The sequence below is a fragment of the Mustela nigripes genome, chromosome 14, assembly GCF_022355385.1.
Source record: "Mustela nigripes isolate SB6536 chromosome 14, MUSNIG.SB6536, whole genome shotgun sequence".
Lineage (NCBI taxonomy): Eukaryota > Metazoa > Chordata > Mammalia > Carnivora > Mustelidae > Mustela > Mustela nigripes.
The window spans coordinates 71,497,151-71,510,418 of NC_081570.1; the positions used below are offsets into that span (position 1 = coordinate 71,497,151).

Genomic DNA, 13,268 nt, shown 5'->3' on the forward strand with positions numbered 1-13,268 from the left:
TCATTAAATAAATGAAAAGGATAGGTAGAGGTTAAGGTGTCTTGGTTTTGTCGGAGGCTTGTCACTTCCATTTGCTCAGGGGAGATATGAATGGAGGGAATTCTGTCTTGCTTACCAAACATAAGAAATGTTTGGTTAGAGATACATACGTAAGGGGCATCTGGGTGGCTCAGTTGGTTAAGCATCCCACTCTTGGTTTTGGCTCAGGGTCCTGAGATCCAGCCTAGGGTCAGGCTCCAAGCTCAGCGGGGAGTTTGCTTAAAACTCTTTCTCTACCCCTCCCCCACCCTCATGCATGCATTCTCTCTCAAATAAGTAAATAAATCTTAAAAAAAAAGAAAAAAAAGAATCACATAGGTAAGCAGAGCAAGCCTTGAAGTCATATTTCTTAATCTCCCTGATTGTTAATCTTGAACAACAAGCTACAGGCAATACAGGAAAGGTGGAGACGACTAGGAAGTTCGATAACATGCCTGGATCAGTCATCATTCCTTGGAAAGTACCATCTCCCTGGCCTGTTAAAAGGCTGATTCTTTCAGGTTTAAGTAAAAGACAATGATCTCTCCCTTCACTGCGCCATTGTTCTTTGTAAGAGACCAGCATCAGTTTCAGGTTGTGTAATTTAAAAGCTAGAGAGGAAAGAAATTTTAATTGAATTCCACAGTATATATTCATAGATATTTCAAAGTGGAATTGTCCATTGTCTGTGGTTTCAAGCACCAAGCCGATCACTTCCTGAACATGCTGCATCTGGCTCTCACGAGACCATCAATAATCATTTGTAGATGCAATGTCTCTTTTGAAAGAACGAACTTTGCTAGACCAGGATAATTGCAGGGGGTAGAAGGCTGGAAGTAGGGTGAGTCATGATGAGAGGGGGTGGGAAGAGAAAGGAGCCGAAGGAAAAAATAAGACTATTCCCCGAGGTCTACAAATGGTCAGTAATGAAGCAAAAATGCATGGAATGTGACTTAAAGATTTCTGAGATGTGCCCATGGGGTGTTTCCAGGCTTCTCGATCTATGATCTCTAGCAACCCTCTGGAGCTGAATTTACCTTCCTAGGTGTGGTGCCCTACTTCTTCTGGAATTCAGATGTCCGGGACAAACCCCATCAGGATATGCCTATGCCTGGTTAACTGTTCCCCAAACAGTCATTGTGATTTTGGTCACAGTTCTGCTGAGGGACCTGTCTGTCCTTCCTGGGGACAGTGAGGGTGGTGGCTGAAGATGGAGCCATGGGTCAGAGGAGGCCAATGTGGCAGACAGGAGGGACCCGCAGGAAGGTACCCAGAAGTCAAGACCCTGGATTTTACCCAAGGCAACAGAAGTGAGAAAGGCAAAAGAAAGCAACTGGCAATGAAATATCCAGAGTTCAGATGAAAAAAAAGGAAGGAAAAGGGGAGAAGCCAGGAACCAAGGAATTTCACAGGAACCAAAGATGATGAGCAATACAAACAGGAAAAAAGAACCCCTGGCCTATCTGACTGATCAAGGAGACATTCTTTAGCCAATACTGGCAACTCAACAGCATATATATATATATATATATATATGCTCACATTGATAACACAAACACGGAAATGAGTATTTCTTTGCTACCATTAATCACAGTTCAATAATTCATGAGCTCTATATTTTCTAGATTGCTTAATTCATTTAGCAAAACCCACAGTTTAGGTACCACCACAAGGGGAGGGAGGGGAGGGTGCAGAACGGAGCAAACTCAGAAGGAGACTTTTGTAAACCAGAGTTAGTAGCACAGTGGCAAGTAGATTGTCAATGAACACGACAGGAGCGTACAGTCATCGGCCTTGTGAGTGCGGTATTGCCGGCTACGAGGAGAGTGGGGGGACTTCGACTCAGGAGTCTACCTTCTTGTTAATTAAAATCGAGCTGCATGTGAGCAGCCCGTCCACCTTTTCTAGTTCAGAATGGCTCACAGGGATCAGCATATGGTCCTTCAGCTTCTCATAAACCTGCAGCAGAAATCAAGGAAAGGTAAAGCAGAAGGGTTATGTTTCCGCCTCTGTCTTACCCCCGTCCTCCCCACCCCCCACCTCCTCGCCTAGTGTGAGGATTCATTTGGCTCACGAGTTTAGGCTTCTCAGCCATTGCACCTCAAGAGGCGCGTGCAGTCTAGACCACACCGGCCCCCAGTGGAGCGAGAGGCCCTGGTGAATCACGAGCTCAATGCTTTGACCTCAAAGTCGAAGATGTGTCAAAAATGTGGTTTTACCAGAGACGCCTTCACTCTGCCGCTGTCCCTGAGAGACTGAGTGGTGCGTGAAGGCCAGTGGCAGTGTTTTCAGTCTGAATATTGCCCTTCCTCGCCACACTTTAAAACCCTTTCTACTAAACTTTAAGGTTTCTCTCCTTACCAACACCACTGGAAAAACTCGACAAGACAGACTCCGAGTGAAGTGTTTCAGGTCACACTGCTTTTCAATGACAGGTGTGAATCTTATAGCATCTTTTGTCATAATAGAAAGCATGTGTCTAAACTTTGAATTAAAGGTCCACAGATTTTTCTCTGATGATCAAACAAAGCACATTTTTTTTTTTTAAAGTACAAAATCACCTGGAACACACTGTCAAAAAAAACAATCTACCATGCTTCTTTAGGAAGAATTGTTCCTTTAATTTCACTACGGCGGCTAATTAAGAGTGCTGGAACCAGAGTGGGGCTCCAGACCCAGTTCTGTCAACCCACCACCTAAAGTGTGACTTCAGCCAAGTGCCAGATTCCCTTCTAGCCTTGGGTTACTGTTCGGTAAAAGCAGAGTAACAAGAGTGCCCTCACAGGGCTGCTGCGAGGTATAAATCAGATAATGCCCAGAGTGGGCTGGGCCCCATGCCTGGCAAAGAGGAAGCCTCAGTAAACATGGACGTTATCATCGTTACTGTGGATAGACATGGATAGACACAGGGCTGAATCCAAAGCCGTTAATCATCCGGTCATCAGACAATCCATGTGGCTGGAGAAGCACGAACGGTCCAGAGCCTTGTTTCTCCAAGTGGGTTCTCTGACCCGGGTGCTTATTGAAATTGCAGATTCTAGGGTGGGGGGTCTAGAAACCTGTATTTTTAAACAATCCTGATGCACAATAAAGTATGAGACCCTCTATTTATCTGAGACCTGGTTAAGCCCCATTCTGGGCTTAAGGGTCCTCTGTTCTCCTCAGGTTTACACTTCCAGCCATGGAAACAGAGAAATCATCTATGTATCTCCCCATTTCCTTTTTATCTGCCGAGAAGGTGACTGATTCAGAAGATAAACCTGGTGATTACACAGTATCATGTATCTGAAAGGTGGCCAAAATATTTTCTAAAATCTTTAAAGATATAAATTTTAAGATGCATAAACAAAAAACCAGTGGCTATTAAGGGCTCTTCTGTCATGCTGAGTGTCAGTACCTGATTCCTCTGGGCAGAGAGCAAGATGCTGAAATGCCTAACACAGATATGGACACTTGGAGGGTCTACGGGTGAGCACTGCTGTGACTGTGTGTGCAGAAGAGACTGGCAGAATGCCCCGAAGGACAAGGAACATCATCTTAGACCAGGAAAGAATTCCATGTCTAGGGACAACTCCCGTGGTGGCGAACAAACGCAGAAGCTCTTAGAGGGACAGGTGCCTGATGACAAGTGTGTCATCTTTTTGATCCATCGCTACCCGGGATGCACAGCCCAAAGCTCCTTTTTTGCAGCCTTGACAATGAGCACCCACTTCTTTGGGTCACTCACACTTCTCTGTCATAAAAAAACGAATGACCTTCTGGTGAAGGGCAGCTCAGATTTGCCAGAAAACAATGACACAGTTGACCGTCCAACTGTTAAGTCTCTATGCTGAGTGTCTCAGTGCGGGGAGATACGTGTCACCAGAGCTGCAGCAAAAATGTGCAAAATCCAAGTACTTACTTGAAAAGTTTTGAATACCGGGCATGATCACCTCAATTACTGTGCATGTGTTTGTCATCAGAGACAAGAATGAGAAGAATGAGTTAAATTAACTTTCCTTGTGCCCTAAAACTATATTATCCTCTCTGCTTTCTTAATGATTTGACGTGTATAGAGAAAAAGGAAGCCCCTGTTATTTGTCACTCCATCATGAAAAAAACCCCCAGGCAGGAAGACTGTCACAGAGAGGCCTACTCAGCTGCACTGGCCACAAAGGCTGGTTTTGTTTGTTTGTTTGTTTGTTTTACCTTTGCACTTTCTGGATATTCTTCTGGGGTGCGGTGTAGCAAGACGTGACCTTTGCTGGGGATATTTAGGTAAATACAGTTTGCGGCCGTGTCATCAGGCATAGTGAGCTTGTCATAGCGGTGATCACTCATCTGCTGCATGATCTATAAGGAGAAACACAGCAGGCTTCAGCGGAGCACTTCCCCACACTTTCAAACAGAAGGAAGGCAGCGCATGGGTATAAGCTCGCGACGGACGCCGAAGAATGTTCCTGAGAAGTTTTTGCCTATTTCCTCTAGTCATTTAGATCCCAGAGGAAAACCCCATGAAGTCAGGATTCTCTGGAAGAACTGCAAGCATTCCTCTTCTTCTTTTTAAAGTGTGTGTTTGTCTGTAATTTAAAAAAGGTTTTAAAACTGGCCATAATTTTTCCACTTTTTGTTCATAAGATCTATCAGTGAGACATGAAATGGACACATATGCAAAAGGCCCAGCTGGGGTTTTGATGACATTCTTGGCTGAGTAAGCAGGGCTGTCCTAGTCTATAGGAAAAAGGGACCAGAGTGGTAATCATTCTGGTCAATAATCTGATTTAGCAATAAACACACACACACACACACACATACACACACACACACACGCAATTTCCTCTTGCAAATACACTTAAATTGAATTAACCTGTCTGATGGCAGGGGATGCCTTTAATACAGTAAGCATAAAAATCACTTGAGGCGAATGTTAAACTTCTATTCTCGGGGCTCACCGCCAGGGATTCTGATCTGGCAGATCTGAAGTGAGGTGCAGAGATCTGCATTTTAAAGTTCTCCAGGTAATTCTGAGGCAGATGGTCCCAGACCACACTTGATTAAAAAAAAAAAAAAAACCAACAAAAAAACCCCACCTGATTTAGCAGGCCTATTAATCAAATGATGGGTTTATAAATGCCTTCATATATAATAACTTTAAAAAAATCACAGGAGTGAACTCTATAAAATTTTTAGAAATTGACACCTTATCCTCATCTCAACATAATGAAAATGGAAACCCAAAAATCAACCACCCCTCCTTCACTACAAAAATATCCAAACACCCAAAACAGATAAACAAACAAAAGCCAAATATATTTTCTGCTTCATCATGTAGACTCTTTTCATTCCTGATCAATATCCATATATTTTAAGGAATCTGCTGAAATGTCATGCCATAAGGGTATAACAAGATCTTTTCCATAATCTGGTTTGATTTTACCTTTCTGACCAGGTCTCCCTCTACCTTTCAATATCTATATGGAAATGTGCTTCATATTACTAGACCTCAGAAGTAGGTAGGCTTGCCCACTCAGTGGTGGCAGCAAACGACAGTAAGATTCACAGTGTGGAAGAGAGCAATAACTCCATGCTCCTTGTAGAAAGTTCATGCCAAAGAGAACATGGAGAGTGGCATAGAATAAGCTCTCCCTGACTCGCCAGTCAAGTAAACCATTCACTTCTCCTCGTGTGGAATATGTCAAAAGTCGGGAGAGGGCACAAGTAATCTGAAAATGGAATATCCTTTGCACAGAAAGAAACATCAGGTATGGGCATGAGCTTAAGCCCTGTACCAAAGGCTGAGAGACACAAAGATGAGTGGGACACAGATCCAGTTTTTTTTTTTTTTTTTTTTTTTTTTTTTTTTATGACGGAGAGGGAGATCACAAGGAGGCAGAGAGGCAGGGAGGGGGTGGGGGAGGCAGGTTCCCAATGAGCAGACAGCCCAATGCGTGGCTCGATTCCAGGACCCTGGGACCATGACCTGAGCCGAAGGCAGAGGCTTAATCCATTGAGCCATCCAGGCGCCCCCAGACCCAGTTTTTGAGAGGTTACAGCCTAATGGAGGAGACTGGCAGACAGTTATACAGAAGAAGAAACAGGGTACCACGGGAAACATTTAAAATGTATTATCTGATCACAGAACTCCCATCTTACAGATGAACAAAACAGGCTGAGAGAGATCAAATAACTTACTTGCTCAGAGTCACATGGGTAGATTCAAACCCACATATGAACAACTCAAACCCTTCTCTATTAATTGTCTTTCTTTGTCCTCTTTCTTGACCTCCAGGGCTGTGGCAGTTCTTCCTCTCCTAGTATATGCTGTAACATCGACCTTTTTGCCCTCATTTGGCACTTAAAATTTATTCTTTTGTGGCATCATTAACTCTTCTTTCATACATAAGCCTGTTACAACATGCTACAGTTTGGGGTAGCCACAGGACTGACTGGGCTGGATGTCTGTCTTGTGCTTCTTAAATTGTCCCCTAAAGGGACAGGTCCATAGAGGGCATCTCCTGCCATGGTGGTTCTTTACAGCCCTGATGGAGATACCTTAGATCTACTTGAATATGTGGACACTTAAGAAGTTAAAGACATTCCTCAAGAGTAGCTACTCTAAGAAAATTAAAAACATATTCAACCTAGCCCTCCTTATATAATGGATATGCCCAGAAATACTATGGAGAGGCTTATAAGAAAAAAAATCCATATCCAAGTAGCTCTCTTCTATTATGAATTGCTACATAAATACATCTTATGCAGACTTTCTTTTTGGCTGCTTTTAAAAATATTAATAATACCTTCCATTGTGTGGAAGGGGGCACATTAGACCATCAACTGGAGTAAGACCTGGGTTTAAGCTTTTTTTGTTTTTTGACCTCTTGGTTTTCTCACTATAAAACTGAGATAATAATAGTCTTTCATATACTTATTGTGAAAGTTAAATGAAGATAATGTATATAATAAGGCACAGTAATAAGCCCTTACTAAGCTTCGAGTATTTATTTTATGGCAGCATGACCAGACAAGTAAGGGTCAAGTTGTTAGCTGCAATCAGAAAGAGCTAGGTCTGAATCCTGGCCCTGCTATACACTGTGTGACCTTGAGCAAGCTCCTCAAGCCTCAATTTCTTCAGCTATTAAATTGGATGATAGCGTCATACCTATTTCTCATAGAGTAGCTCTGAACATTTTACTTTTTTAAATTTTATTTTGCTTTATTTTATTTTATTTTTTTAAAGTAGGCTCCATGCCTAGCATGGAGCCCAAAGTGGGGCTTGAGCTCAAAAACCTGAGATCAAGACCTGAGCTGAATTCAAGAGTCAGACATTTAACCAACTGAGCCACCAGATGCCCCTGAAGGTTATTTTTTTTAAAAAACAAAGCAAAACAGATTATGTCTATGAAGTGCTTAGCACAAGTTCCTAGTACATATTAAATGTGTAATAAATATGCATACTTCCCTCTTTGTTTCTTGCAAGTCATTTGGCATCTAGCAGGTGATCAAAATGTGCTTGCAACTAATTGATTTATTTTTCCCTCCTTTTCCTCCTCTTCCTCCACCCCTCCTCCCTTCTTCTTTAAAGATTTTATATATTTGAGAGAGAGAGAGCATGAGCAGGGGGAGGGACAAGGGGAGAGGGAGGCTCTCTGCTGAGCAGGGAGCCCAATGCGGGGCTCCATCCCAGGACCCCAGGATTATGACCCAAGCCAAAAGAAGACACTTAACTGACTGAGCACCCAGGCAGCCCTTCCTCACTCCTTTCAAAGGCTATAGCAGACCTCAAAGAGTACACTGAGGGGACTCCTGGGTGGCTCAGTGGGTTAAGCCTCTGCCTTTGGCTCAGGTCATAATCTTAGGGTCCTGGGACTGGGCCCCGCATTGGGCTCTCTGCTCATTGAGGAGCCTGCCTCCCCCTCTCTCTTTGCTTGCCTCTCTGCCTCCTTGTGATCTCTCTCTCTGTCAAACAAATAAATAAAAAAAATCTTAAAAAAAAATGAGTACACTGAGATGTTCACAATTTATATATATGAACAACTGCATATATAAAAACAAGGTATGGTCTTCGTCCAGATAAAGAAATATAATTCATTAGTTAATCTTTAATTAATTAATTTAAAGGAAATATAATTCATTAATTAATGTGAGCTAAAGCCAATGTTTGGCTTTTTCCTAAAGCTGTACAGTAGGACACTACAGTCTACGGTCCTACCCAAAAGATTCTGGATGTAACGTGACAGGAAGTGGTGGATCTGGGACAAGCTAGACAGTCTGCAGCACCTGAAAGCATTAAAACAAAGAAAGAAAAGAACAAAACTTTGTGTATAGTGAAATGACCATACATATGTCTCTGTCAATTTGCAATCCTATGATTTAATAAAATGGTCCAGAAGCCCAGTGAGCAGACGGATTCTTCAAGTTATTAAGTGGAACTATCTCTAAATCAACACACAAATTGGGATTTATGAAACTTCTCAGCCATCACTCTTAGTCAGCCTGGCCAGCATGTTTCTTTCTGGGTACAGGGTCTAGGATTATAGTATGTCTGAATCTCTACTTATTATGTGTTATTGAAGGTGGGCCAAGATGGCTAGTCTGCTCATTTACAGCTAGAAGTGACTGTCTTTCATGTGGATTAGATTGAGTTTACTCGAGAAATTCAGGATTACTTCCAGACCACCAGGAGACAGTTCCCTGGGCCAGAGGCTTACTAAGTAGGGCCTCAGCGGGCTTACTAAGTAGGAAAAAGATCCTTAAAACATGGTATGTACAGCCCTTGTTACCTCGTCAAGCTCAGTCACAAAGAAAACAAAATCCAGAAAATTGAGTATTTCCATTGACCTAATTTTCTAAGCCACTGGGAGAACCATGGGCAGCATATTTTGGTCCATCACATTCAGACTCATTGCTCCCACCATTCATAAGCACTAGAGAGTGGCCAGTTGGTTTTCCAGTTTAATTCATGGTCTACAGATAATTCACTACATTCTTTATCCAAAGGTTACACTATTATCCTAGTGTAAGAAGAGCTGAAAGAGAAAGGAACACAGCAAGATCACACCTATGGGCCTGACTATACCTTCAATGGTCCCACGAGTAGCCTGGCAACTTCCACACCTCTCCGTCCGACTCATGCATGTCCGGTAGTGACTAAGGAGCAGAAACATGGAATGTTGTACATTCCAGAGGAAGTATTATCAAGGAGTGTTATCAGTACTGACTTCTTGTTTATTAGTGAGGGAACAGATTAAAATCTCCAAGGTCGTGCCTACTTGAAAAAGTTCCCAGTTTCTTTCGGGTAATAGAGACTATATTTCCGTTCCTGGGGTGTTTTATTTACTTGGGCTCCACCTCTTTCCACCCTCCCGCCCATCCCCCACCTTCAGCTCCTTGAGGGAACAATCACACTCCTTTGGTTCCTCTGTGTTTGCTTTGTTCTTCAGTTAACGACATTTATTTGAAATTGTGATCACTGGTTTTCCATACTCATTAGTACTTCTCTTCTTTTCCAGACCTTATATTTATAATTTATAGCTTCTGGTGGGAGTATTCTTAAAAATTACTGACATCAGAGCTAGTACCTACCTCCCATTGTTTGAGGATAGTTACATTTTTTTCACTGTTGTCAGGAAAGGAATTATACCCTGGGGGGGGGATAATTTAACACTGGGACTAGATACAGTAATTCATTGATAAATGCTACTCTTAAATGTCTTAATAAAGCCACCTTAGGAGAAGATTCTCAATCAATTTATCTAGGCCCCATGGTTATCATTTTAAGACAGGTTAAAAAATGTGCCTAGAGAAAAGGCTTTTAATAACAGAACAGGCCCCATTTGGAGTAGTGAGGGGTTCTGTTCAACGGGGGAAAGGAGGCAACAAAATCAGGCATCATCTTTCTAAATGAAAACGATTTAGGAAATGGTAACTTTAAGTAATAAACAAAAAAAATACATTTTTTTTTGTTTTTTTTTTTTTCTTGAAAAAGTCAAGGTACTTATTCTAAACACAAAGGGTTTCTGTTTCTGGAACAAAGAACAGGTTTCTCTTTTCCTGTGAGAGTGATTGTTTTCCTCCTTCCTATATGTTGGTATTGTCTGAATAAGACAACCTGACATTTATTTATAGCTGGGACCAGGAAATACAGGGATATACACAAGGCAGGGCGCTAACCATTCAGAGAGGAACAGACAGAAAAAGATTCAGAAGACCGTATCTCTAACATCTTTCCTCTGTTGTTGGAGCTCGTGCTGTGAGGCTGTACTCCCGGGCACCTGGGGCAGGGCAGGGCCCCTAAGAGCTAAGGCTCCTGAGGACGAAGATGCAGCCGCAGTGAGGGGAGGAGCAGGTTTTGTTTGCTCTCTGTGGCTGCACAGAAGCCTTTGTTAAAAGATGAGCATCATTTCAAGTATCTTGAGAATGTAGCTGTTGGCTGTGCAGTTCTATGTGCCAGCATTTTTTCCTAAAAAAGGGTGGAGGTGGTATATTGCTCCAGAGCTCTGTGTACAGTGTTCTTTTAACCCCAGGGGATCGACTTCCTGCTTCTCACAATGTTCCAAGCCAGACTGGAAAGGAGGAAGCACCGAAACCCTCCACAGACACACTAAATTCCGGAGAGGCCCTGGACTCCGGATAATATGTATGAGTTTGACCCGGCTCTAGAGGAAGATCTGAGGCGTCAAGTCCTTGCTGTAAATGCCATTTCGGACTTGTGCCATTTCCCAGAGGAATTATTCCACTTTGTGTAAAACAGAGTATTACTGGCATTGGACACAACCAGTGTTTGGTTCAATCCAATAGTTCTTGATGGAAGGGCCCCCGGGGGCTAGACAGGACAGCTAGAGGTGGGAAAGAGAAAGACATCCAAAGATAACTGAGTTGCAGGCTCTTCCTTCAGGTGATGACAATCTATAATTTAAGGCAGGACAAGCGCACGAAGGGGATGCTAGCAGTGAAAAGAAAGTAAAGCTCACTTCCATTACAGGCACCCCCTTAATGAAGAAGGCACGCGGCAGAGCGGAAATGGCTCTGAAAACCACCGAATCATCGTCGCCGAATCCTCATGGTCTGTTACACAGCGGCTGATCTGGAGGAATCAGCCTTGCTCCCCAGAGTGGAGCTGTCACAAAACAGAGTGGGAAACGTCTGGCTTTTAGCCCAAGAGAATTTGCATGGCTAGTTGTATTAACAACCAGGCATTTCCGGCAGTTCCCAGCATTTCTGGGAATTTTCTCATTCAAAGGGCTGGAAGGCGGCTACATTCTCCCACTTGTTACTCATGGTTTCTTTGTATTACATCAATTATTAAAAAAAAAAAAATTCTTGGGCTAATGTTTCACAGAATGCTTTAGGACTTTTATGGGTCAGATACTGAAAGGGGTACAGAAGGTATTTAGAGACGGCTAGGGAATATTCAGAGTGTGTTGGCTCACTCATAATTGATCATTTATGAAATATACATATGTACCCTTTCCAACATATTAAAACACTCAATACTAAGAAGAACAGATTATAGATTCTTTTGAGATATATAGTATTGATTTTCAAGCACACTATTTGTTGCTACCATATATCTAAAATCATTCATTCATTTGTTTATCTGCCCATCAAGAGTTTACTGAGAGCTGACAATTTACCAGGCATTAAGCCCAGGCAGTCCTTTTAAGGCTGAGTCAATATAACTACAGACAATATTCTAGAACTGTTATGTTTTCATATTTAATGGATCTTTCCATGGATCAGCTCAAAATGAACAGAACCTGAGAAAGGCTGTCTGTTAAATATCCTCTCTGAATAGATGGGCTACACAGATCCTAAGAGCGAAGCTACATGGTTCCTTTTAGTTAAACCTGGGCCAACCTTCAAGGCCAAATATTTCCTTTGAAGCTAGCTGCCATTTCCTCCACACATTCCCTCATATATTTGGAGTTGCTGTTTTTGTTCAGATCATAATGCCCACCTGAACATGGGGACAAAAGACTTCTCTCCTTCAAACTACAACCACAAAGCACACGAACCTTTTCTGGAAGGGATTCTCAAAAACAATGGTTTCTGTGGAAGGCTGGGAAAAACTCTCACCCTCTTATTAGAGGACCAGTCTGAGCTCAATGGAGGGCTGGGGGGCAAGGCACAGGCAGGAAGAACAAGGGAGATTCTCTGGGTGACTCACAATCCTCATTTTCTAATTTCAGGGGTATAGAGGAAAGAAATTCAGACCAAAGCACCACTTCCAAAATGCAAAATCTGGGATCCTACCTCCTTTCTGACTGGCTCTGTGGCAGAAACAGATCTCCTATAGTCCTGTTCATAAAGATATATCTTGTTGCCTACTTAGATATTGAAGTCATGCCCTGGCTATGCTTTCCCAGATACCTGCACCCTAAGCCCACCTTCAAAAATTAATTCCTTTGGGTCCTGGGGGCTTGGGGATCTCCTAGGCTCCCTGTGTCATTTGATAGCAAGAAACAACTGGACCATTTATTGAGCTATCTTCTATTTATTGGTGGTTCATCTATTCTTCATTCATTTCTCACAGTTATCCATTTTTACAAATGAGAAAACTAAGGTTCAGAGAAATTCAGTAATTTGTCTAAGGTCACATGTTAAGACAGTAAACCCAGGATTTAAGTCCAAGTTCATCAACCTCCAAATCCCTATCTTTTTCCTGTCACACCAAACTACCACCTCTCCAATATCCCTTGAAAGACTACACTCTGAGCTCACTAACTTGCAGCCTTTGGGCTGATTTTTCTTGTAGATACAACTTGTTTGACATGCATATATTTTTATTTTTTAAATATTTTATTTATTTATTTGAGAGAGAGAGAGAGAGAGAGAGAATGGGGAGAGCGGAGGCATAGAGGGAGATGGAGAAGCAGACTCCCCGTTGAGCAGGTAGCCCAATGTGGGACCCAATCCCAGGACATGAGCCAAAGGCAGATGCTTAACTGACTGAGCACCCAGGTGCCCGACATGCATGTGTTTTTACAAGTTTGCATTTAAATGCTTTTAGATGGAGAAGGTCTGATTCCTGAAGTCATCTAAGTTCTCTACTGAACTATAGGGATTGGTTTTTTCTTTTTTTTCAAAGATTTTATTTATTTATTTGACAGACAGAGATCACAAGCAGGCAGAGAAGCAGGCAGAGAGAGAGGAGGAAGCAGGCTCCCTGCTGAGCAGAGAGCCCAATGGGAGGCTCGATCCCAGGACCCTGGGATCACGACCTGAGCCGAAGGCAGAGGCCTTAACCCACTGAGCCACCCAGGCGCCCT

At 42.6% G+C, this 13,268-nt stretch overlaps 1 protein-coding gene across 1 annotated transcript in view; it reads right to left on the minus strand.

The window, feature by feature from the left end:
• Window positions 1-1,560: 1,560 nt before the first annotated feature.
• Window positions 1,561-13,268, minus strand: part of DDAH1 (dimethylarginine dimethylaminohydrolase 1) — a 133,010-nt gene continuing 121,302 nt past the window's right edge. The window contains exons 5-6 of the mRNA XM_059375291.1: window positions 4,207-4,350; window positions 1,561-1,977 (exon numbers count right to left, since the gene is read on the minus strand). Coding sequence (XP_059231274.1) covers window positions 1,861-1,977; window positions 4,207-4,350 — 261 coding nt within the window. The 3' untranslated portion in view covers window positions 1,561-1,860. The remainder of the gene's footprint in view (window positions 1,978-4,206; window positions 4,351-13,268) is intronic.